Here is a 26,803-nt window from a genome sequence, read left to right as displayed (position 1 = left end):
ATTTGACCTTAGGGACTCCATGTGCAACTTCCTCTTTTTAATGTAGTGGTTGAGAAACGTTAAGTCCAAAACCAACCGCAGGGAGCCATCTTTCTTGGGCACCATGAATATGATGGAGTAGATACCCTTTCCCTTTTGATCTTCTGGGACCTGCGCTATGGTTCCTATGGAGAAGAGACGTTGAATTGCTTCCAAGAGGATTCTATGCTTTGAAGTTCAGTGTAATGTTGGGGTGAGAAGAAACTGTTGGAGTTGGGTGGATTCCAGTTCTATCAAGTAGACCTCCTTGATTGAGGTGAATACCCAGGCATCAGTGGTGGTGAGCTCCCAGGGATGTAAGTGTTTGGAGAGGCGACCACCCAGGAGCTACGTCCCCAAGTCATGCTTGCTGCTTGGAGTGTTTTGCCTGGGTGTTGAATGCTGCCCTGTTGCCAAAAACTTGTCTGGATGGCCGGGATCTGTTCCAGGAAATGCACTGAGATCTGAAACTATGCCCCAAAAGGAGGTGCAAAAGGCCTGAAACAGCCATTTCCCTTGGGCTCGCTCTGGTTTCCGAACCAAAGATCGCATTGTTTTATGTTTATCTTTTGACTCGACAAGGATGTCTTAAGGTCTCATCGCCAAACAATTTTCCCCCATCGAAAGGCACCGTAGTGTGGATGGTCTTTGAGGTAGCATCTACCTGTCAGTATTTCAACCATAGATTGCATCTGCCTACCACCGATGCTGCTGCTGCTTGGGAAGAAAACACACAGAATCTAGGGTAGCATCTACAATAAACGCCTATGCCTTGTGTAGTTTTAGGAGTTGTTGCCTCAATCTAGCAGGATCAGATGTGGGCTCCTGTATTAGATTATCTAGCCAGATGAGGGAGGCCCTGGCTACCATTGACGCAGCTGCTAAAGCTCTCATGGTTAGGGTAGTTGAGTCATGTGCACACTTCATGGCGCCCTCTAGACGCTTGTCTGTGGGGTCTTTTAGGGAGAATTCCCCATCCCCAGAGAGAATTGAACCTAAAATCATAGCCACAACTGAGGCATCAGTGGGTGGTGTATTAAAGATTTCTCCCCTCTCGATGAAAAGTATAGTATTTGTTAATAATTGTAGAGGTCTTTCTATTAGTAGCAGGTAGCTTCCACTCATTCCTGGCTGTCTCCACAAAGGCTTGTGGTAGTGGAAGGGCCATGTTACTTGATTTGGGCTTAGGGAAAACCAGTGCACTTTTAGTTTGTGTCTGGGTCTCAGTAGGTGTAGGTGGTTTGAGCCCCAATATATAGATAGTTTTATTCATCGATCGGGCAAAATCCAGAAATCGAAAGAGTCTATGTGGGGCATCTGAATCTTTCGATCCCTGTCCATCTGACCACTCTCCCTCCTCTTTATCAGGCTGATCAGGATCTGGATTTCCAGAAGGGATTTCTCCCTGGTCATCTGGGCCCTCATCAAGCAGGATGACCTCCACATCCGAGGAAAGGATGGGTTCTGAGGGGGCTGTTGGTCTAGTGGGAGGGTCCTGTGGGGTTCCCGGGGGGGGGAGCTACTGGTGCCCTGGGCGTAGGCCCTCTAGGGTCCGGTGAGTCAGGGCCTGAGAGTTCCGAGGAAGGTACACTCCTTTGTCTTTGCTTAGACTTCCCCCTTTTTAATTTTTTAAATATGCTTGCACTTCTTCTTTGCCTTTTAAGGGACTGGGCCCTCAGACAGAAGATGATGCACTTGAGGAAGAAGATGGATCTTTTCTGGCCTGCTTATGCTTTTTGGACTTTAATTGGTCATATTGCTCAAAAGAATTTTCCAGTAAGTCCTCAAACCATGATTGTCATGTAGGTAGCATGTCTGTGGGCATTGGGATAAGGTCTGATTTGGTGGAGTGGGTTAAGAGCTTGCTAACCCCCCGTGCCTGCCAAGGTAGAAAGCCGTGTAGGAACAGAAAAGGGCTCAGCAAGGCCCAAGCTAACCAGTTGGCGTCTGTTCCAGCTGCGGCGCTCCTGGTGATCACCATCTTTGTGCTGGAAGAGGCCTTTTCCACTGGACCCTGGGCAGATTTCACACCCCTTGGTGCTGCGGCTGTCATTCAGCATTTTTCCTTGGTTGCGACGCTCATGGAAGCTATGGCGGGCGGCAGGTAGAGGCCGCTGTGCACCCTGCACAGCGAGGCTGCTGCGCAGTCGTTATTCTGGTCTCAATTGCAGGTATGGCAGGGAGTGGAAGCAAGGCCGAGGCCTGGTCCACTCCTACCTGCTCATGTGGTGGTCCAAGTCCCACAGCCCAAGCTTACAGCCCGAAGGTGGGAGGTTGGGAGTGGATGGAGCTGTTGGGCATTTCACACTGCCTTGGAGCCCTCTGGGCAGGCTTCAGAATGCAGCCCTCTGGGTGGGTTCCCAGCCACCTGGATGGCCTGCCTTATTTTTCCCTTTGGAAGGCAAACGTGAAGTGTCCTTTTAGGCTTTTCCATGTGCTGAAGTAGAATGAGAAATAAAGCGGGAAGGAGAGGGCTGGAAAATGAAAGCAGCAGAGAAACATTTTATTTATTGTTAAGGTAGACCAGAGGAGATAGAGTATAAGATGAAGCAGGAGGGATTGCTAAAGTAAAGTAAAGAAACTGCAAGTAGGAAAAGTAGACTAAAAGGATGAAAAATTAGGAGATACTGACAGAGTATCTTGGACTTGAGCCAAACGCAGGACTAAAAGAACTGGTGGGGCCATGCTCCTCTGGCTCTTAAAGGCTTAATGTAATTAGCATAGTCCTGCCTTCGAGCCATGTGGGAGAGCATAACCCACACAGGAGATGTCCTTGGAGGCGGCAGCAGCAGCAGAGAATGAAAGGAGTAGTTCAAACTTCATAGTTCATTACTCACCTTGTACTTCTCATTTGCAAATAATACTGAGGCTCTATGGAACTTGCAAAGGGGATTCTTGGGATCAATGTTAATGGCTTTGTTGAGAGTATCCAAAGCCTTTTCAGATTTTTTCAGGGCATGCTGAACCTACAAAAGAATGGATACAAAGAAAGGATAGATCTTGCTCAATGTTTAGATTTGCTAATGTCCATGTTACAGTCAGGAACAGAATTAAGTGTAATTTACTTACAACTCCAATGTGACACAGCAAGACAGAGCTTTGAGGATTGATATGAAGTGCTTTCTGGAAATGCATTTCTGCAAGGCTGAATTTCTCCTGTTTGTAGTAAATCATTCCCAACCCATACCTGCCAATTTAAAAACAAGACTGTGTCAGGAACCAACCTTCTATATTATTAGAAGCCACACTTTGCACAGGCTGAAGAGAGAACAGACACAACCAAAATTCCATAGCTGATTTTGAGCAACAAGGACACCAGGAGAGCTATTTGGTAAGTTAAATGCTATCTGTAAAAATATTTTAACATCCTATTTCTAGGTTTCAGAACTAAGCCTTGACATTTTGATTCCAGTATCAGATCTTGGTCAACACACTCACCCTGTTACTAACCAAGGGAGGTTTCTCCCTCCCCACATATATTGTTTTCTATAAGTATGATGTGCAGGGAGGCCAATATTGTTTAATTTAGTTTATTACTATCAACGATCAAAGATCAGCAAATGCAATTTAAAACTTTACAGAAAAGTATGGATAAAAAGAATACATAAAATAACAATGGTAATAGTCAGAAGGAGAACAAATCCCATTTATATATAAAAATAGCTGTTATCCAACATCCTAACCGAACCAAGAATCTAAAAGACAGGACAGGAAATTAGTTGCTGTCGAGTCCTAATAGCAATAGAGCAAAACTTAGCCACCTTATATGTAATAGAGGGAATTTTGTCTGGAAGCAAAAAAGCAACATAAAATTCTTCTGAATGACCAGGTAAAGATAATACAATAGGAGTTAATAAAGTCTGTCATATATTGGCTATGTGAGATACTGATTTCTCAGTTCATGTGGATCTGCTACAATATGGTTGCCATGAAAACCACTTTGACATCGTAAAGTCTCCATATTTCTACTGAAAATATATGTTGTCACTCTGTCCTAGCATGTGGAATCAGCAGTCGCAGATACATGGCTAAGAAAGATTAGGTGCTTTAAAATGCAGCAATATCTGCATGGAACATCTCTGCATTACCTATTGGAAGGTACCTGACAAAGCCCAACCCTATTGGAGCTTCCCATACATGGTAAAGACCATTTGTTCAGGTTGGTTTTTAGTCAGGAGTAAATCAAGATTCTCAAGATTTTTTTATTATTGTTCTGTAAGTATTTTATTAAGATGTTTAAAATAAAATAAAATAAAATAAAATAATAATAATAATCCCCCAGTGAGGCACTACCTTGGCGTGGTTGTGGGGCTTGCGTGCTCTGAGGAAGGTGAGAGCTATGCCAGAGGTCCAACCATACTGGACAGGTCTCACCAGAGGAGCCAGACAAAGGCTCCCATCAACAATATGGTGAGATGTAACTTTAATAAATCTATACCGGGTCGGTCGTCGCCTGGGTCAACAAGGACCGTGCCAGGTGCTGGAGTCCCTGGACATCTGGTGGCAAGTGGGCAACAGGACTCAGGATCTTCAGTTGAGCAACCAGGGCTGAAGACAGCAAAGTTACTGGAAGAAACGTCGCTTAACCGAAAAAAATATACGAAAAATGCCAACAAGGAAATAATGATCTGCTATTACAAGTCTAGTCCAACTAGAAGAGGTTATTTAAAAAGAATGTACCAAATTTGGAAAGAGAAGCATCCAGATACAGAAATAACAGAACAAAGGCTAGCAGACCAGAGAAGATTCATAATAAGAAATAAAGTATTCACAGGAGTTGAGCTGGAAGAACTGCAAAGAGCAACACAGGCTCAAGATATGGAAGAAGAATTACCACCAACTGAAGCAGTTGCTCAGGCGCAGGTGGAGGAGGTGTTGGAAATAGAGGATGCCATTGTTGCTGATCTGTTTCAAAATCAAAACCAGGCAACCTCCCCTTTGCCTTCACCTCAAAAACCCAAATGCCGTTTAACAGAAAAGCAACAAGAACTAAAGCAAAAAATAACTGAGCACATGAACCAAACAACCACCAGGGTTCAACTTCCAGCTCTAAAAACAGTTGCCAAAAACCAACTTGCTCAGGTATTAAAAGATGTAAACGCTGCACTTGCAGAAATAACAACCAAGAATTTGCAAGAAACAAACCAACTAATGTACAGTGCAGCAACAATAACAACACAAGAGCTCGGATATAAGATCAATGGACCTGTCAAAAAAGAAAGTAGTACATCACCTAAATAGAAGATTAGATTAGAAAATAAAATCTCCAGGCTTAGATCAGATGCTAATAAATTGAAAGATATGAAAGACAAGAAGCTGAAGAATGAAAACACCAAACAGTATCTGATCCAAAAATACCACCTAGATTCAAGGAAAATTAGAGAAGTCCTGGAAATAATAAAGCAGCAAATAACAGCAGTGTCAAAGAAGATTAGCAGATATGAAGCCAGAACTACACAACACAGGCAGAATCTCCAATTCCAGTCGAATCAGAGATGTTTCTACCAAAGCATAGAAGGAGAAACTGCAAGAAACCTAGAAACACCAAAGAAAGAAGAAACAGTGCAATTCTGGGGGAAATTATGGGACAATGCAATAGATTATAATAAAAAAGCAGGCTGGATGAAAGAGGTCAAAAAATGTAACCAACAAATGCAAGATCTAATAATAACACCAGAATTAATAAGTGAAAGAGCAAAGAAAATTAAAAATTTGACTGCTCCAGGCGATGATGAACTGCATGGCTTTTGGCTTAAATGCCTAACAAGCCTTCATAAACAACTATCAAAACTGTTCAATCACATTTTGCAAGGAGGTGATATTGAACAATGGCTAACAACTGGGAAAACTCATCTTATCATGAAAGACCCAGCAAAAGGTGCAGTTCCAAGTAATTATAGACTGATAACCTGTCTGCCAACCATGTTCAAATTATTAACTGGAATAATAGCAGATGAAGTGATGCAACACTTATTAACTAACAAACAGCTTCCAGCTGAATAGAAAGGAAATTGCCCGAACACCAGAGGCACAAAAGACCAGCTGCTGATTGACAAAATGATTTTAGAAAATTGCAAGAGAAGAAAAACCAATCTAAGTGTTGCATGGATTGACTACAAGAAAGCCTTCGATTCATTGCCTCACACATGGATACTAAAATGTTTAGAAACAACTGGTGTCAGAAAAAAACATTCAGATATTTATTAAAAAAGCAATGAGCATGTGGAGTACACAGTTAACAATCAATGGTGAGACACTTGGACAGGTTAGCATTAGAAGAGGCATTTTCCAAGGGGACTCACTATCCCCTCTGTTGTTTGTAATCGCCATGACCCCGCTTTCACAAATGCTAAACAAAACAGGCCTCAGATACCAAACATGTAAAACATCAAGTAAAATCAGCCATCTGCTGTACATGGACGATCTGAAGTTGTATGGAAAGTCCCAGTCAGAAATCGAATCACTGCTAAACACTGTCCATATATTCAGTAGCGATATAGCAATGGAGTTTGGACTAGACAAGTGTGCTGCATTAATAATGAACAGAGGGAAAATAACAAAAACAGAAGGAATAGAACTGCCCAATGGAAGCAAGATCAAGAACCTGGAAGAGAAAGAACATTACAAATACTTGGGCATTCTCCAGGCTGATAACATTGCACACACTGAAGTTAAAAGAAAAATAGGAAGTGAATACATCAGGAGAGTTAGAAAAATCCTCAAGTCCAAACTCAATGGGGGGAACACCATACAAGCCATAAACATCTGGGCTATACCTGTTATCAGATACACTACAGGAATAATAGACTGGACCCAGACAGAGCTAGAGACGCTAGATCGTAAGACCAGGAAAATCATGACCATCAATCATGCTCTGCACCACCGTAGTGATGTATATAGGCTATACCTCCCTCACAGCTCAGGTGGAAGAGGAATGCTGCAAGTCCATCAAACAATAGAGGAGGAGAAAAGAGGCCTTGAAGAATATATCAAGGACAGTGAAGAAGATGCACTTCAAATGGTCAATAATGAGAAACTATTCAACACCAATGAAACAAAACAGGCCTACAAGAAAGAACAAGTCAAGAACCGAGCAGAAAAATGGAAAAATAAGCCACTGCATGGTCAATATTTGCACAATATAAGTGGAAAATCAGACATCACCAAGACCTGGCAATGGCTTAAGAATGGCAACTTGAAGAAAGAAACAGAGGGTTTAATACTGGCTGCACAAAAACAGGCACTAAGAACAAATGCAATAAGAGCAAAAGTCGAAAAATCAACCACAAACAGCAAGTGCCACCTTTGTAAAGAAGCAGATGAAACCGTGGACCACCTAATCAGCTGTTGTAAAAAGATCGCACAGACTGAAACTGACTACAAACAAAGGCATGACAAGGTAGCAGGGATGATACACTGGAACATCTGCAAAAAATACAAGCTACCTGTAGCCAAAAATTGGTGGGACCATAAAATTGAAAAAGTTGAAGAAAATGATGATGTAAAAATATTATGGGACTTCCGACTACAAACAGACGAACATCTGCCACACAATACACCAGATATAACTGTAGTCGAGAAGAAAGAAAAACAAGTCAAAATAATCGACATAGCAATACCAGGGGATAGCAGAATAGAAGAAAAAGAAATAGAAAAAAATCACAAAATACAAAGATCTACAAATTGAAATTGAAAGGCTGTGGCAGAAAAAGACCAAAATAATCCCAGTGGTAACTGGTGCCTTGGGTGCAGTTCCAAAAGACCTTGAAGAGCACCTCAACACCATAGAGGCCACAGAAATCACCATCAGCCAATTACAAAAAGCAGCTTTACTGGGAACAGCCTATATTCTGCGACGATAACTATAACAACAACAACAACACTGACAACAAAATTCTGGCATCCCAGGTCCTTGGGAAGGACTCGATGTCTGGATAAAACAAACCAGTCAATAACACCTGTCTGACTGTGTAAAATAATAATAAATATCAGAAGCATAATAAATGGGGGCAGAATGACATGGCAAACTCATCATATGCTCCTGGGCAGGGGTGCTGAATCCTTGCTATGCTGAAGTGGTTTTCAGAGGCAACCATGCCACAGCAGGTATGACTGAAGACACAGATGGAACAGTGGGAGCCAAAAAGATGGATTTCTCTTAAGAACCTGTGTAAGCATCTAAAGTACGTATCATGGGGATATTAAAATTCTTTAAAAAATACTTTTTATTTATTCCTTCCATTCGCCTCCCCTGCCTCTGTTTTTATTAATTAGAAATATTTCTTACCATGCATTATAATGCCTAGGATTCATTCTAATTGCATTCCTAAAGCAGGCTAATGCTTTCTCAAGTTCCTCTGTCAATACAAATTCATGCCCTAGGAGAGTGTAGGCATAAGCATAATTCGGGTCAACTTGAATGGCTCTCTGGAAGAACTTGATGGCAATGTCATGTTCCCGCTGCAAACTGAAGCAGTTTCCTGCTGCACACCATGCCTGGTAGAAAGCAAAGCAAAGTAGTAAAAATGGTAACAGTATTTTTTCATTTTTTAGGTGTTGAGGTTATAAGGGAGAGGAGAGAGTGCAACAAATATGGATTTAACAGGTACTACTTAAGCGTCTGTTTACATGGCAAAATCTTTGGGGACAATAAAAAACATTAAATTATTTCAACCTCTAATATGCTTTTCCATGTCCAAAAGAACAAGTCAGAGGCTAGAGAAAATAAACACATAAAAATGGCCACAACAATTACCTCTGGTGAATTTTTATCCATATCAGTTAAATCTTTTGAAAGGACTGAAAGAGCCACATCCTTCTGTAGATGCCACAGTGTTGTTGAGTAGATTTCCATGCCTTCTACTCTGTAGTTTTCAATCCTCCTTACTTCAGAGAATATTCTCTCAGCCTACATGAGGAATGAATGAATGGTATTCACCAACACAAGTTAAGTCTTCCTGCATAATCAATGTTGGGGACAATATATATGCAAAGAGCCCATCCAAAAAGTTTCCATAAGGGTTTAGTACTGTTTCAGGGACGTACTTTGTCACACTAAAATTGTTTTTTTGGAAAATCAGATTAATCCCCTTGAACAGATGTTTTTTGCTTTTTTCTTGGAACAGGATTGTGTAGTATTGCAGACTTCTCTTGCATTTTGTTTGTGACATGTGCTAAGTTAAAACTCTCAAACCTGCTCCCAACCTTGCTTAATTGCTTGCTTATAGTAGTAATCCTTCTTTTTAAATAATTCTTCAGAGACTTTGGCTGACATCCAGACTAATGCTGTGTGCCACAAAGATGGAACAATTTTCATTGATCTCCCCTTCCCTCTTAAGCCCACTGTGCCTCTCTATGCCCCCGAGGGTTGCATGAATCAGACACATTTTCAGGAACCACAATGGGCTTCAGAGGGAAGTGGAGATCAGGAAAAATCACCCCTGCTCTGTAGCACAAGCAGACACTGTTAATCTGGATATCAGTCATTGTATTTCCCCCTTTCTTGTGCTGGAGAACCTAGCTGGATGTTATAATTGTAGGGGGGGGGAATTGCAGTTCAGTCCCCAAATAGCAGAGCAAAAGCAGTCTGGTGAGAAAGAAACAAAGCAAGAGGTCTTAAGACAGTTCTTTAGTACTGAAGAATTACAGTACTACAGTACAGTACAGGGATTTATTCAAAGAAAAGGTTACAAACAAATGTGAAAAAGCCTGCAGCTTATTTCAGCTGTAGCTCATGGCTGAAGAGAGAGACCAAAACAAACAGTCATCTGAGACTGTGGAAGAACAAAATAGGAGAGGAGTCCAGCACTTTTATCCATGACCTTACCCTGCCCTGCCCTGCCCCCCCCCCCCGGTCACTAGATTCCACACTGTTCATTAGCAACTTCTATAAATCATAATGGGAATCTTATCAGTTCCCCAGCCTCCAATAAATAAATGCATACAAGTAAAACAAACAATCCATTCAAATAAATGAGGTGGGAAGAAATAAGGAAAAATATATATGAAAAAAGATGGAGAGCAGCTATTCTTCATCCTCCCCTCAGGTTTCTTACATAATTATGCTATTCTTATTTTTAAAAGCTGAGAACATAATGGTCTAGGGGTGTGCACAAAACCATCTGGCCCGGTTTGGTTCGAATTCGAACCAGACCAGGCCAGTTTGGTTTTGCCCTCCATTTGGTTTGGCTTTAACATTTTTTTTAAAATAATTATCTCTTTCTTTTAAACTTACCCCCTCTGGGGGGCTTCTCCAAGGTGCTGGTGATGGGTCCGTGGAGGTTCCCCCTCCCCCCGCCAGCCTTCCTTTTTGTAAAAGTCACCCGGTTTGGGCATCTTCGGCCCTTTCTCGGCCTATCCCCTGGTGCAGCAGCCATTTTGGAGGCCGCTGCGCCTGCGCAGTGGGACCCTGCATGGCCTGAAGCCCCCCGGAGGAAATAAGTTAAAAATAAAAAGGAAAACAATTTTTAAAAATGTTTGAGGACCTCCTGAACTAGATGTGTGTGTTCAGTCCGGGGTTAAGCCGAACTAAGGGTGGTTTGGCTCAACCCCGAACCATCAAATCAAAGCAGTTCGATATTGAACTGGTTCGGATTTGAAACTGTTTGCACACCCCTATCATGGACACTTGGGAAGGTTGTGGACGGGGGGAGTCTCCAAGGAAAAGGTACATTGGTCACTCACTGTGAAGTAGGGATGGGCCCGGACTGGTCTGGAGGCCATTAAAAAAAGCCTCCGGACCGGTCCGGAGCTGGGTGGTTTGGTCCGGGGGTGGGGGGTACCTTTAAGAGCGGCGGAAGGGTTTACTTACCCCTCCCGCCGCTTTCCCGCTTGGCGCCGTAATCTTCAAAGTAATTGGGGCAGCAGGACACCTCCCTGCCGCCCCTTCCCTGACGTTGCTTGCAAAAAACCCCAGCAGTCCTTTGCGTGCACGCATGTCTCTGTAGGTGGCATGTCTGTGGGCATTGGGATAAGGTCTGATTTGGTGGAGTGGGTTAAGAGCTTGCTAACCCCCTGTGCCTGCCAAGGTAGAAAGCCGTGTAGGAACAGAAAAGTGCTCAGCAAGGCCCAGGCTAACCAGTTGGCTGTCTGTTCCGGCTGCAGCGCTCCTGGTGATCACCCTCCTTGTGCTGGAAGAGGTCTTTTCCACTGGACCCTGGGCAGATTTCACACCCCTTGGTGCTGCGGCTGTCATTCAGCATTTTTCCTTGATTGCGCCGCTCATGGAAGCAATGGCAGGCGGCAAGGAAGTTGATCAGGTAGGGGCCGCTGTGCACCCTGCACAGCGAGGCTGCTGTGCAGTCGTTATTCTGGTCTCAATTGCAGGTATGGCAGGGAGTGGAAGCAAGGCCGAGGCCTGGTCCACTCCCACCTGCTCATGTGGTGGTCCAAGTCCCACAGCCCAAGCTTACAGCCTGAAGGCAGGAGGTCGGGAGTGGACGGAGCTGTTGGGCAAAACCCCCCAGCAGTCCTTTGCGCGTGCGCATATCTCTGTGACGTGCGCGCGCGCAAAGGACTGCTGGAGTTTTTTGCAAGCAACGTCGGGGAAGGGGCGGCAGGGAGGTGTCCTGCCGCCCCAATTACTTTGAAGATTACTGCGCCAAGCGGGAAAGCGGTGGGAGGGGTAAGTAAACCCTCTCGCCACTCTTAAAGGTACCCCCCCACCCCAGTGCCAGACCGCAGCTGGCGGTTCCGTGCACACCCCTACTGTGAAGGCTTCTTCTTGCTGCTGGATTGGAGGACATCTCTTGCGGATTATTCTTCCCACGTGCTCCAGAGGCAGGACTTAAATTAACTAGCTTGAGGCTTTATAACCCCTAGGAAGGGTAACTCCTTCCAGTTCTGATTAGCCAAGTGTATGTACAGAGATAGACAGAATAACAGAAAGAATGCAGAACCAGTAGATGCAGATAGCAATAGCAGTAGCAATAGCACTTACATTTATATACCGCTCTATAGCTGGAAGCTCTCTAAGCCATTTACAATGATTTAGCATATTGCCCCCCAACATTCTGGGTACTCATTTTACTGACCTCGGAAGGATGGAAGGCTGAGTCAACCTTGAGCCCCTTGGTCAGGATCGAACTTGCAACCTTCTGGTTACAGGGCGGCAGTTTTACCACTGCGCCACCAGGGGCTCCTTCCAGATACCTGGACGGGTGGGTCAAGATGTCCTCCAATCTAGCAGCAAGAAGCCACCTTCATGGTGAGTGACCAATGCTCATTTCTCTGCTGCTGGAGGAGGACATCTCATGTGGGACATGTCACAGCTAGTAACCCCGAGTGGGAGTGTCCTTGTCTACTGAGGTGGAAGAATTTGTTGGCGCACTCGTCTGCCAAAAGCTGCCTGAGAGTGATGCAGATCAAGCTTCTAATGTCTAGTGAAAATCCAGGGGGTCTTCCATGTAGCCACCTTGCAGATTTACCCAAGGAGGTCATTAGTGGAAAAGGTGGCAGAAGTAGCAGCAGACCTTGTCGAGTGTGCCATGACTTTGAGAGGAGGCTTCAGATTCTGCACTTCATAAGCTAGTATTATGCACGCTTTAATCCATCTAGTAATGTTAGGGGCCGATGCTTTCTGGCCCACAGTGCCAGATGCTTCCCAGATGCTGGAGTCAAGGACATCTCTATGGGTTATCCCCCTCATATGCTCCAAGGCAGGACAATTTTTATTAGCTAAAGAAAAAATACACATCTACTTGAGCCTAAGGCGGGATAGCCCCACCCCAGTTCTGCATAGCTCCAGGCAGCTCCAAAACTTCTCCTCTTCATTGCTATTCATTATGTTGCTAGATTCCTTTTCCTTCCAAATTTTTACCTCAGTTTTCCTTCCTGATTCTTCCCTTTTGCCTGTTTATCTGTCTAAAATATTTTTTAAAAGACCAAAAAACCCTCCTTCAGATTTTCACATCTCTACACCCATACTTTGCTACCGTACCTCCCCTTTGCCCATTGATGGTGCGTGCAGGAGCGTACAAGATAGTTTTATTTATTTATTACAATTATAAACCACCCCATCCAGAGGCTCTGGGTGGTGTACAACAGCTTTTAAAAAAGACATAAAACCCACAATTCAAACACAATGCTAAAAACAATATAAAAACAATTCAAAAACTATTAAAACCATTTATAACCAATTAAAATACTTAAAAACAACAACAACACTTTACAAACCTTGGAAGGCCAGGCCAAACAAATAGGTTTTTAGGGTTCTCTTAAAGGCCGACAGCAAGCCTAAACTGCAGATATCTGCCAGGAGTGCATTCCATAGACGAGGAGCAGCTACAGAAAAGGCCCAGTTCTGAGTCGCCACCAGATGTACCAGTGGTAACTGGAGACAGACCTCTCCAGATGACCTCAACGACAGATGGGGATCATACCGAAGAAGGCGCTCTCTAAGGTAACCCGGACCAAAGCTGTTCAGAGCTTTAAAGGTAATAACCAGCACTTTGTATTTCGCCCGGAAACATATCGGCAGCCAGTGCAGCTACTGGTGCCAAAAGGGAAAGGGGCTTCCTGAAGGCAACCAGGACGACCAGATTGCCACCAGCACAATAGTTGGTGCTGGCCGCTTCAAAGCTGCCTGGCCCAAAGGCCAGCGAGATCGCTGTGAGTTCCGCGCCTTTGGGCCATGAAATTCACAGGACAGCTGCCCAATGCACCTCAGGGAGCGGCAAGAATACAGAGCAGGATTCTCGTGAGGTTTCAGCAGGCAGCAGCGTGTCCTCTCACGCACCCTTCTCTCACCGGAGTGGAGATGAGGGCATGGGAAACGTAGGAGGCGACTGGCGCAGCAGCAGGGAGACCATTATTTATTAATTAATTATATTTATTTGATGTATTTATTACATTATGGCACAAGAGGGCAAAAAGGCACCAAAAATGGAGGTGCCTCTAAATGGCCGGGGTGGGGGGGACCAGGACTGGACCCAGGTTCCAGCCTTCCTAAGACAGACCACCCCCTTCCCGAGTGGGAGGCCTCGTTCAAAAATGCAGTAGTGGACACCATCCACCAGATCAGGCCCCAAAAGAAAAGAAAGAAATCAAAGAAAGGAATCCTCTTCCTCTGAGGATTCGAGCTCCTCTGATTCTGATAATCCTTCACCCAAAAAAAGCAAAGAAAAAGTAGAAGCATATTATGGGCTCAAATTCCAACAGGAAAAAAAGTACATTTCCTCAAAGCATAAAATAATAATTGTCATTCATCTGAAGTGTCAGGCCCAGACTCTGTGGACCCAGATGTACAGAGCCCTAGACCTACAGTTCCTGATAAGCATAAGCTCATAGCATACCCAGTGATGGACTTGAAGGCTGATCCAGAAGGGGAGCCGGATGGGACATATGGGAGAAAACTAGGACCCTGACATGGTTTCCGATGGGGGGGGGGGTAGGATCCAGTCCCTGGAAAAGTATCACAGCACCTTTTTCTCTCAGAGGACTTTAACCCGCTTAAGACCAGGGTTATAACCACTATTGGGTTGCAGACAAAAAGGTATCACCAGAGTTGGCATATTCGGCTAAGGGGGACTTGGTTTTCCCCAAAGTAAAACCTAGAGACATGCTATACTGCCCATGCCGGAACATTTTATAGAGGCAGTAAAACAGAAATGGCTGCCCCCTGCGGCAAATAGGAAGCTGATGGTTGTAGCAAACTCCATTTACACATCCCAGCAGGAACCATTGGATTTGCTTAAAATGCCATCCACAGATGCACCAATCGTGCGACTAATTTCAGGTTCACTGGTGCCTAGGGATGGTGAGACCACCCTCAAAGTTCCCTCAGATAAAAAAGCTGAATTTGCTCTCAGTAGGATGCATGATAATTCCTCATTAGCCACTCGTTCTTCAGTGGCAGCCTCCATGGTCACACAAGCACCCCTATTGTGGCTGGATGGCCTGCTAAATGACACACCTTATGATCCAATTAAAATGAGGCAGCAGTTGGTTAAATTTCAAGAAGTGCAGACTTTTGTGGTGGATGAGATTCCATCAGGTTTTCTTCCAGGACTTCTGCAGCAGCGGTAGTGGGCAGAAAGCATCTATGGTTGAAAAGCTGGCAAGTGGATGCTACTTCCAGGAACAACCTGACATCAGTACCTTATGACAGCACCAAGCTGGTCTGTGAGGCTGCGCTCAAGAATGTTTTAGTTGAAACGAAAGATAAGAGAAAAACTATGCCTTTGGCTCCACGCAAGAACGACAAGCCCACCTATAGGAAACCATTTCCAGCCCTTTTGGAGTTTCTGGCCCTCCTTAAGGGCTGGGAGAGAGACTACAGATCACAAAGAGATGCTTGGAATGGTCCACGTTTCCCTTCCAGAGGTTTCAGAAATGGCAATAAACAGATCTTTATTCAAGGGGAAAAAACCAAGCAGCAACAATGACTTGGGTCCGTCTCAGCTGAGGGCCGCCTGTCAGAGTTCTTCCACATGTGGGAGATCCCCACAATAGACAGGTAGGTTCTTGGCATAATTCAGAAGGGGTACAGGATAGAACTGGATGCCTGACCCCCTCCCAGATTCCTTCCAATACCACACTCTCACGTTTTTACCTAACACACAGAGATCCAAAAAGTAATTCATCATCAAATGGACATTGGAGCAGTAGAGCCGGTGCCTCACTGTCAGGCAGGCAAGAGCATCTATTCTATTTTGTTCACCATCCACAAAAAGGACAAGCCAAAAAGGGCGGTCCTAGTGTTGAAATATTTAAACAAGTGGGTCAAGCACAGAAGATTCTGTATGGAGTCCTTACATTCTGTGGCGGAAGTGCTTCACCACTTGGATTACCTGACATCAATAGACCTGAAGAAGACGTACCTACATGTCCAGATACATTGTAGTAGCAGTCATCTCCTCAGATTCAAGTATGCCGGAAGGCATTACCAGTACGTGGCTCTTCCATTCGGTCTATCATCGGCCCCTCAGGTTTTTACAAAAGTGTTGGCACCATTGATGGCCTTGATCGTTGAAGTACATGAATATCTGGACACCTTGAAGATGGAGGTGTCTTCGGGGCATCGGGATATTCGTGTACTTTGACAATCTTTTGGTCCAGCCTCTTTCCAGAACAATGGCGGAGAACGACATTCGGACAACACTTCTGACCTTACAAGATCACAGTTTTCTTGTCAAGCAGGCAAAAAGCCAACTGGTTCCATCTCACAGACTACAACATTTGGGGGTGGTAATCAGTACCAGCCAGGATCAACTGTTTATTCCTCAAGACAGTTTCCAGACACTCTCCACAGAGATAAAGGCAATGCTCTTGGCTTCTGCAACTCTCCTCACTCTGGTGAGGATTTGGGCCTGATGGTGGCGACACTAGAAGCCATTCCATGGGTGAGATTCCATTTGAGAGACCTGCAATGGTTTCTACTACCGCATCTGGCAGCCACTGCAGGGAAGCAGCGTGTGTTATTATGCTTGCCTCCCCAAGTCAGTCACTCCCTATGGTGGTAGTTGCTTCCTCGAAACCTGTTACAAGGAAAACAGTTCTTGGACACACCAAGGGTGATTATAACTATGGACGCCAGCAACGGGCTGGGGAGTGCACTGTCAACAGTTATCGGCACAAGGGACATAGGACACTACAAGAAAAGTCTCACAGTATAAATTGGTTGGAGCCAAGGGCCATTCGCTCTGCTCTCAGGGCTTTTCATCAGACATTACAGGGGTGTCACATCTTCGTGAGAATGGACAACACAAAAGCAAAAGCCCATGTAAACCGACAAGGAGGCACAAGATCAAGGTCTCTTCACGCAGGGGTGGCCTTGTTGATGATCTGGGTGGAGTTACACCTGGGATCCCTGATGGCACATCATGTGAAAGGAGACCTCAACCAGCTGGCCGATTGGCCAAGTCGGGAGGATCTGATGCTGGGCGAATGGTTTTCAAAATAGAATGTCTTCCAGCAGATAGTACAAAGGTGGGGAATGCCAATTATGGACCTGTTTGCAACCCCCCAGAACACTCAGTTGGCACAGTTCATGTCCAGACTTCCCTGCAGGGAAGCAGAAGACAGACTCACTATTGGCACAGTGGCCGGAAGGCCTTCTCTATGCATTTCCACCGACCCCTCTAATGGCAAGAGCGCTGAGAAGGGTATGTCTGCTAAGGGCAAAAGTAATACTAGTGGCCCCCTTCTGACCCAGGAGGTCATGGTTCGCTTAGTTATTACATCTGGCGATTGCAGAGCCATGGTTTTCTTCCAGTGACACCTGATCTTCTTCTTCGGGGTCCAGTGCAAATCCCAACTTGGGCTGGTTGCAGCTTACCGCATGGAAACTGAGAGGCGAATACTGAAACGAAGATATTCAGATGAAGTGTTGGATACTATGTTGACATCAAGATAGGCGTCAGCAAACAAGTTCTACCAGTGTACATGGAGAACATTTTTAAGATGGGGGCAAGCCACCTGGTGCCTCAGGATGCAGAATCCATACATCTCTTACAGTTTCTCCAGGAGGGGCTGGAAATGAGCCTCAAACTAAACACACTCAAAAGACAAGAAGCATCTTGTCAGATAGGTAGGACCTATCTTTGGCTTATCAGCTAGGTCTATACACTCACACCCCCATCTAAAAAAGTTCTTACGAGGGGCAACATTGATATCACCATCTACAGTGCACCGCTTTCCTTCCTGGGACTTACACACAGTGTTGAAGGCTCTACAGTCACATCCTTTCAAGCCCTTACAGTCTATTCCCATAAGAATACTATCCTTCAAGTTAGCGTTCTTAATAGCAATTTCTTCAGCGAGAAGGGTGTCGGAACTCCAAGCATTGTCCATTTACAGTGCATACTGCATATTCCAAGAGGAGTTGGTACAACTTATTCCGGATCCATTCATTCGCACCAAAGTAGTGTCACCATTTCATCAGTCTCTGGATATATTCCTTCCTTCATTCTGTCCACATGCAAAACATCTGAGGGGAAAACAATGGCATAACTTGGACGTTTGTTGCTGTCTCAAGAAGTATATGACGGTCCGTGTCTTTCAAAAGTACAGATTCATTGTTTGTATCATTTTTACCTGGTTCCATGGGAAAGGCAGTATCATCTTCAATCATCGCCAGGTGGATTTGGCCCTGCATTGCACTAGCCTACAACACTCAGCAGATGCATACACCTATGCGTATTCTGGCACATTCCACGAGAGCAGCAGCTACATCAGCGACTTTTTCGATGAATGCTCCAATTCATGATATCTGTAAGGCCGCCACATGGAAAAATCCTTCGACATTCACAAAGTATTACAAGATGGACACTTATGCTTCCATGCAGGTGGCATTCGGAAGGAGAGTATTGCAAAAGTTGTTTTCCAAGGAGTAGATAGAGTGATCCCTCCCCAGGTGACTACAAGGCTGTGGTATGTCCCATAGAGATGTCCTTGACCCCAGCATCTGAAAATGGAGCATTGGTTCACCTACCGTGAAGGCTTCTTCTGGATGCTGGAGTCAAGGATATTTTGGCCCACCCAGCATGGTGTACCTGTCCTCTCCTGGGAGACCACATTATCATCTGTCATTACCTTTTCCAACAGCAGTCTGGTGTGGTCAAATTTTCCTTAATGGCCTAAGAACCTAAAAAAACTAGCATACACTGTTGTCACTCCAAGTAGAATAATTATTAGGTGTACCTTTTCCCCTGTTCCATTTCCTGTTGTTCATATGTTGACATTCTATGTGATATAACATTTTGTTGTTGTACCTGTCATAACTTGGCCTAGGAACTGGGGTGGGGCTATCCCCCTCAGCCTCCAGTAGGCACACATTTTTTCTTTAGCTAATAAAAACTGTCCTGCCTTGGAGCACGTGAGGGGGATAACCCATAGAGATGTTCTTGACTCCGGCACCTCCACTGATCTGCAGTACGATCGAGGTACACCTTCAGGCAGCACTGGATGTCCAATTTATGCTGCTGCTTTTATTTATTATTATTATTATTATTATTAATAATTCAATTTCTATATCGCCCTACCAAAAATGGCTCAGGGCAGTTGACACAAAGAAAAAACAGGTTGCTTACCTGTAACAGGTGATCTGGTAGTGATCCGTTGAGTCCATAAGTGAATGGGTTCTGCGCCTGCGCAGGCACCTCTCGGGCCGACTAGGTAGCTCCTCGCGACGCCCAACCGCCTTCCTGCACGTGCTCCTGCATTCCATCTATATAGTGCGGTTGGGCGTCTTCCGTTAGTTTTCTGTGCAGACCGCCTTGTATGCGCAATCTGCCAATTGATGAATCTACTTCTGCAGTGGGGATGGCTTCTGGGCGGGTCTTATGGACTCAACGGATCACTACCAGATCACCTGTTACAGGTAAGCAACCTGTTTATCTGGATCGTGATCCGTTGAGCCCATAAGTGAATGGGTGATTAGTTAGCTGACCCTCCGTGGTGGTGGGTGCAGAAGAATGCCCTCTAAGGCAACACCCTTTTTAACACACTTCGCCCATATTCCGCCTGTCGCGCCATGCGCAGGTCCACTGCATAATGTTTTATAAACGGCTGTTGCGATGACCATGTTGCAGCAATACAGATGTCATCCATCTTAATCCCTGACAGATGAGCTGCCGAGGTTGAGTAGGCTCTAGTAGAATGAGCCCTTATAGTTTTTGGCGGCGTTACATTCTGCAGTCTATAAGCCAACAAGATTAGCTCCACTAGCCAATGGGCAATACGTTGCCGAGACACCGGCCTCCCCTTGTTCCTGCCTTTATAGGCCACAAACAGTTTATTTGACTTTCTGTGCTCCTTAGTCCCCTTCAAATAATATAGCAGTGTACGACGCACGTCCAGAGCATGCAGTGCCTTCTCCAAAGGAGACTGAGGATCTTTAAAAAAGGTTGGCAAGACTATTTCTTGATTCAGATGGAACCCTGTTATCACCTTTGGACGAAAGTTAGGGTCCAGCCTCATCACCACCTTATGTGGGTAGAATTGTGTGTAAGGTTTGTCCGCCCTTAGCGCTGACAATTCCCCCACTCTTTTCGCTGTAGTTATTGCGATCAAAAATGCAGTTTTTAGCGTTAATAACCGCAAACTAGCCTCATGTAATGGTTCAAAGGGTTTCTCCGTTAATGCAGAAAGCACCAAAGACAGACTCCATTGCTCCAAAGGTCTCTTAAGTGGAGGATAGAGATTATTCAGCCCTTTCATGAACCTTTTACACTCGGGGTGAGTAAATACTGTCTTTCCATCCCACCCCGGAAGTCTCGAGGATAGAGCAGCCAGATGCAGTTTCAATGATACATTTGCTAGGCCCTTCACTTTCAGGCTAGTTAAATAAAGCAGCACCTGGCGCACAGACGCCGTCCGTGCTTTGAATCCACTCGCCTTAGCATATGCTTTAAATCGTTTCCACTTACAGAAGTAGCTACGCCTAGTAGACCTGCGTCTGCTATTTAACAGAATTTTGTTTAAAAGTTTATTCTCCACACTGTTAGTTTTAGGGTCTCTATCTCTGGGTGCAGTACCCTGCCCCCTGCCATCTGCAGGAGATCTGACATTGGTGGTAGACGGTAATGCTGCCCTCTGCACAGGCGAAGCAGCAGGGCAAACCACGGCTGACGTGGCCACCACGGGGCCACCAGTATGCAGTCTGCCTTGTCCCTTAGGATCTGTGCCAACACCCGATTTAGGAGAGGCAACGGCGGGAACAGGTAAAGGAGCCCTTTGCTCCACTCGTACTGAAATGCATCTCCCAGAGACCCCACACCTATTCCCGCACGAGAACAGTATCTCTTGCACTTTTTGTTCCCCTCCGTGGCAAATACATCCACCGCAGGGGTGCCCCAACGATCGAAAATCTGTCTGATACAATCTCCCTTGACCTCCCACTCGTGTCTCTGGTTGTTCAGAGTGCTCCGACTGAGAGCATCCGCCAGGTGGTTGTCCACCCCTCTGATGTGAATCGCCACTGGATATATGGCATGGGCGATGCACCAGTCCCACAACTTCATCGACAAGGTGCAGAGTCTTGGAGAAACTGTCCCTCCCTGTCTGTTTAGATAAGCTATAGCTGTAGTATTGTCCATCTGGATCTGTACCACAGATCCCCTTAGTTGTGGTTCGAAAGCTCTTAACGCCAAAAATGCAGCCATTAGCTCCAGATAATTGATATGGTATTCTGCCTGATGAGGCGTCCATTGACCCTGAATGCAATCTCGGGCGCAATGCGCACCCCACCCTTGTAGGGATGCGTCCGTTGTGATCCACACTTTCGGAAGCAGAGGTCTGAACGGTACTCCTTGTAAGAGATTTACTCCCTTCATCCACCACTGCAAGGAAGCTTGTACACCCCTGGGAAGGTGCAACAGCATGTTCTGGCTGTCCACATTGAGACGGAAGTGGTTCAAGAACCACCGTTGAAGGGGTCTCATCCGTAGTCTCGTGTAACGAACCGTTGTGTTGCACGAAGCCATCATGCCTAAAAGCCTCTGGATCACCCTTGCTCTCTGGTCCGGTTGGTTGTGGAATCGAGTCGCCAACGCGATGATCTGAATGCATCTCTCCATCGGCAAGAATGCCCTTCGTTGCTCTAAATCGAGGATGGCACCTATGAAACTGAGTTTCTTTCTTGGGGTCAAGTTGGACTTTTTCCAGTTCACATTTACCCCCAATTCCTGGAGAAGATGTAGCATCGTTTGAATTTGAGTCTCCAACAGTTTTCTGTCCTTGCTCACCAGGAGCCAGTCGTCCAAATACGGGTAGACCACTAGGCCCTGAGTGCGAAGGAATGCAACTATCACTGCCACCACCTTGGTAAAGACTCTTGGAGCTGTTGATAGTCCGAAAGGGAGGACAGTATATTGGTAAATCGTAGTCCCCACCGTAAAGCGTAGATACTTTCGGTGATTTTCCTGGATGCCCACATGGAAGTAAGCGTCTTTCAGGTCTAACGTTGCCGCCCACTCTTCCTGCTCCAGAAAGGGTAGAATCTCCTGCAACGTCGTCATTCTGAACTTCCGGGCCCAGACAAAATCGTTGAGGTCTCTCAAATCCATGATTGCCCGTATCCCCCCATCCCGCTTGGGTATCTGAAAATAGCGGGAGTAGAATCCGGACAACCTCTTCGCCCACTGCACTGTCACAATTGCCCTCTTTTCCAATAACACCTTTATCTCTTCTTCCAACACTGGTGTTGATCTCGTGAAACGGAGCCCTGAGAACGGGGGTAGAGCTGTGAACTCTATTGCATAACCCGTCTCCACAATCCTCAGAACCCACTGATCTGATGTTATGTTGTGCCATGCCATAGCATGGCTTGCCAGTCTGATGTCTGAGCTGACAACTACAGGGCCGATGGTAGTGGTCCTGGCAATTGTGTCTAAGTGTAGTGGGCTGACATTGCAATCAAAACGACTGCTTTGCAGCCTCCTTGTTGTTATGACGATTATTTTGGCTTTTGTTTCTATTGCTGCCGTTGTTGTTGTTGTTCCGGAAGCCTCTAGATCTCTGGTAGGGCTTGTTCTGTCTCCTGAAGCCTCCCTTATCTGGGTAACGATATGGCCTTTGTCTATTGGGATTGTATGCTCTGGAGCCAGTTGTTGAAGTGGATACCATGAAAGTTTTTGCTGTAAATTTAGATTTTTTCAGTGTTTCCATGGTAGCGTCTGTACTCTCATGGAAAAGACCCTTTCCATCAAAAGCCAGATTCTCAACCCTGTCTTTCATGTCTGGCTGGAGAGATGTTGCCCGTAGCCAGGCATAGCGACGCATGGTGACTGCTGTCACCATGGCTCTGGATTCAGTTTCAGCTAAGTGTTTGAAAGTACTAAGCTGCTGTTTTGTTACTGCGGTCGTCCTTTCGTATACCTCATGGAGTCTAGTTTGCAGCTCCTCCGCGGACATGGAGGTCGAATCATGGAGTAAATTGTCCCATAGGAGGTGAGTGTACCTCGCCATACACGCTGCGTAATTTGCAATTCTGATAGCTAGACTTGAAGTAGCATACAGCCTGCGGCCTAACACATCAATTTTCCTGCCCTCTTTATCCCCAGGAGTCGTGTGTCGACGGCCGCCCTTGGATGAAGATGCACAATCCACCACAATGGAGTTAGGATCCGGGTGTTCCAGCAGGTAAGTGTCCTCTCCATCACATATCCGATACAAATTTTCAATGCGCTTCGAAGTTGGATTCACTGAATGCACTGTCTCCCACGCTGATTTTGCTGCCTTTGATATAGTCGGTATCATAGGTAAAGATACTGGATGCGAAGCCTTTGACTGGAAAATCATGTTGTAAACAGGGTCGGTAGACTCAGTATCTGGCAGCTGCAGATTTAACCCCAAAGCCTCTGCCATCTCTCTAATCATTACATGGTACGCTTTGAGTTCTTCAGTTGGGGATTTCGAAAGGCGAGGTGGCACTTCAGGTGGAAGCTCTGTCTGTCCACTGCCTCGATCAGAATCCGTATCCTCAGTACCATAGTCCTGATGCACTGACCCAGGAGAAGATTCTCTGGACGATGGGCTCTGTGGTGGCGGAGTGCTCTTTCTCTTCCGCTTCCCACTTGGTTTCTCCCTGTGGGCAGTGGCTGCAGGTGGATGACTCTCTACCCGAGGTTGTGGGTCGGGTTGTTGCGCCTTCCACCTTAAATATTCCGCGTAATCATGCGGGAGTGTGTGTCTGAACCCACACGTATGCGAGGGTTGAGTTGTTGGATGGCGTATGCTGTCATCCAAATACCCAGGCAACGGTGGTACCACAGCCAAGGGTGACTGGATCAAAGGTTCTGCTGCCACTCTTGGGGAAAGCGATGGAGTCCTTGGATGGGGGAGCGCCGGCTCCAACTCCACTTCCTCTTCCCCTTCCTCCTCCTCCTCATCCAACCCTGCACTCACAAACCCTTGGAATGTGGATTCTGCAGGGGTGTTTGGATCCGATGCCATCAGGCTCCTGAGTGCCGAAGTCGCACTTCTATCAGAGCGGTGGCTTCCCTGGTTCCGTGGAGTCGAGGGAGACTGTTGAGGAGTGTGTGCAGGGGAGAGGGAGACGCGGTGTACAGTCTCTCTCGGCACCGAAGAGTCACGGTTGCTCTTCGCCTTCGATGTCGATGTCGAGCTCGATGTCGAAATGACCCCGGTGTGCTCACTCCTCGATGTCGAGGGCTTCGGCGTCGAGGGTGATGGTACCGATGATTTGTCTTTTCGTTCCTTTCTCGATGTCGAGGTCGACGTCGAGGCTCTCGGTGTCGAGACCGGGCTTGAAGTTCGATGCTCTGTATTCCACTCGCCCTCCGATCCCTGCACCGAGGAAGGTGATGGGGTTTTCAGCCTACGTCCAGTCTTCTCACCTTCATGCCCGACGCTTTCCTCTCGTCGATGCCTTTTTTCCTTCCGCTTGTGCTCCTTCGAGGAGACTTCCAAAGGTCTCTTGAAAGCTTTATCAGACACGGTTTTAGACTGTACTGCGACAGCTCCGTGACTCCCCGCACCCGATACCGCAGCCGATGTCGATGCCATAGTCGATGTCGACGGATCCACAGGGCGCGGGGTCGGCGGGCGGAGTGCGTCTTCATAAAGCGCGGCTCTAAGGCGCAACGCCCGATTTGTTCTCGTTTGTTTCGAGAATGCACAGCAAATTTTACAAGCTGCCGTGTTGTGCTCCTCACCGAGACACAACAAGCAGGCATCATGATGGTCGGTGGATGGCAACTTTGCCCGACACCTCCCACAACGCTTAAACGTTGTTTTATTCTCCATTTTTCGTAAGCAGTTCGTCTGTAAGCAATCCGAACTGTAGTTCGTCAACACCGTCCGTGAAGCAATTTGCAAAATTCAACAACAATCCAAGTAAAGCCAAAGAATCAATCCGATCTGTCGTCTAAATTAGTCCGTTAAACAAGTTTCCAATTCCGTTTAGCAGTCCAGGTAAAGCCAGATAAATCAGTCCAATCTGTCTTCTAACTTAGTCCGACAAGCCAAATATCCAATTCCGTTTATCCTGTCCAATATTCAAAACCAATTTTCAAGCCGTATAAGTAAAGTTTGTTATTTCTGTCTACCGAGAAGCCCACACGAGGTCTGAACGCTGTGGCGGTCAAACAGAAACTAACGGAAGACGCCCAACCGCACTATATAGATGGAATGCAGGAGCACGTGCAGGAAGGCGGTTGGGCGTCGCGAGGAGCTACCTAGTCGGCCCGAGAGGTGCCTGCGCAGGCGCAGAACCCATTCACTTATGGGCTCAACGGATCACGATCCAGATCAATAAATAAATAAGACGGATCCCTGTCCCCAAAGGGCTCACAATCTAAAAAGAAACCTAAGATATACACCAGCAACAGTCACTGGAGGTACTGTGCTGAGTACTATGTTACTCTCCCCCTGCTAAATAAAAAGAATCATCACGTTAAAAAGTGCCTCTTCGCCAAGTTAGCGGGGGCAGATGCAGTTTCCAAGGCGTGGACGAGTTGTGGAAAGAAGGATGGAAGAATGACATCCTGGGAACGATGGAGGAGTGACGGGACCTTGGTGGAAAAGGATGGATCGGGAATCAGGCATACAGAGTATGATGAGAAGATGCAGAAGTTCTGGTTCACCGACAGTGCTCTGAGTTCTCAAATGCACTTAGAGGTGATGGCCACCAGGAAGGCCAGTTTGAAGGAGAGGAGCCGTAGTGGTATGGAATGAAGGGGTTTGAAAGGTGGTGCATGTAGAACCCTGAGAACTTTGTGTAAGCCCCATGAAGGGAACCTGTGTACCACTGGTGGTGTTTTGAGTGTAGCCACCCCCTTGAGAACTGCCTGAGGTGGAGGTGAGAAGTCAATGCCTTCTTGTTGGACCCTGGGATTGAGTGACTGTGCTCTTTGCCGCTGAAGGAAAAAGCAGGTTCTTCTTCTTTCCTTTAGGCACCAGAATGTACCTAAATCTAGAGGCTTGCTCCATAGAGAGGGAGAAAGGCGGGAAGGAAGGAGAACAAATAGGAGAGGGGATTTATTATTATTATTATTATTATTAAGAGAAAAGAGAGAAGGAATGCTCTGATTAGAAAGCCTGGAGGAAAGGACAAAAGGTAAATGTAAACATAATCCAAAGCAGGCTTGGCTGGGAAACAACAGGCTAGCTCTGGAGCAAGATCACAGGACTGGAAGAACTGGGAGGGGTTACCCTTCCCGGGGCTTATAAAGCCTCAAGTTAATTAATTTAAGTCCTGCCTCTGGAGTACATGGGAAGGATAACTCGTGTGACATGTCATCCTCCAGTAGTACAGAAAGCAGGGTTGCATAAAAGGGTAGTTAAAAAGTTGCAGAGAGTAATCAAATGTGTTAAGCTATCTTAAATATGTATTTTGAGGACAATCTGCAGTACCGTGCTTACCTGCATATACTCTGCAAGCTCGAAGTAAGCTCTTCCAATATGGCACAGCACCCAGCCAGTGTTGTAGTGGTGAGAAGGCAAATGACTCAGTATATTAATTGCTTCTTTACAGTTGTAAGAACACAATGCTAAATAACCTTTCCCCATGTCACGAAGAAGGCTCATCAAACCTTCTGGGAGAAAAATGCAATAAATACAAAAAAAGAACAAAAGGAGGTTAAGAAGATTGTACTGGTTCCAACGCACTAATGCCCCAAAGCTACAAAAATAGCACATAAACTCAATAAGCCAAATTAAACTCAAAATTTTATTTTTTCATAAAAAGTAGTGCAATGCACCTGTGTTGTTTAGTTGAAAAAAAAATGCTGGGCTAAGATTCGAGAGACCTGGATTCAAATCCTCTATTTTGTGTCAAAACGTCACATTGCAAGCCATTGAGAGCCAGCGCGGTGTAGTGGTTAGA

General features: G+C 45.8%; 1 protein-coding gene across 3 annotated transcripts in view; it reads right to left on the bottom strand.

The window, feature by feature from the left end:
• Positions 1-26,803, bottom strand: part of CDC27 (cell division cycle 27) — a 78,588-nt gene that overhangs the window by 15,927 nt on the left and 35,858 nt on the right. For 2 of the 3 annotated variants that reach the window (XM_053263251.1, XM_053263253.1), the window contains 5 exons: positions 26,341-26,513; positions 8,774-8,926; positions 8,306-8,514; positions 3,088-3,205; positions 2,856-2,984 (listed from right to left, as the gene is read on the bottom strand). In XM_053263251.1, coding sequence (XP_053119226.1) covers positions 2,856-2,984; positions 3,088-3,205; positions 8,306-8,514; positions 8,774-8,926; positions 26,341-26,513 — 782 coding nt within the window. The remainder of the gene's footprint in view (positions 1-2,855; positions 2,985-3,087; positions 3,206-8,305; positions 8,515-8,773; positions 8,927-26,340; positions 26,514-26,803) is intronic. The other variant, XM_053263252.1, reaches the window with a different exon arrangement.

Source organism: Hemicordylus capensis, chromosome 6 (assembly GCF_027244095.1).
Source record: "Hemicordylus capensis ecotype Gifberg chromosome 6, rHemCap1.1.pri, whole genome shotgun sequence".
NCBI lineage: Eukaryota > Metazoa > Chordata > Lepidosauria > Squamata > Cordylidae > Hemicordylus > Hemicordylus capensis.
This window is presented reverse-complemented; position numbering and strand designations above follow the sequence as displayed.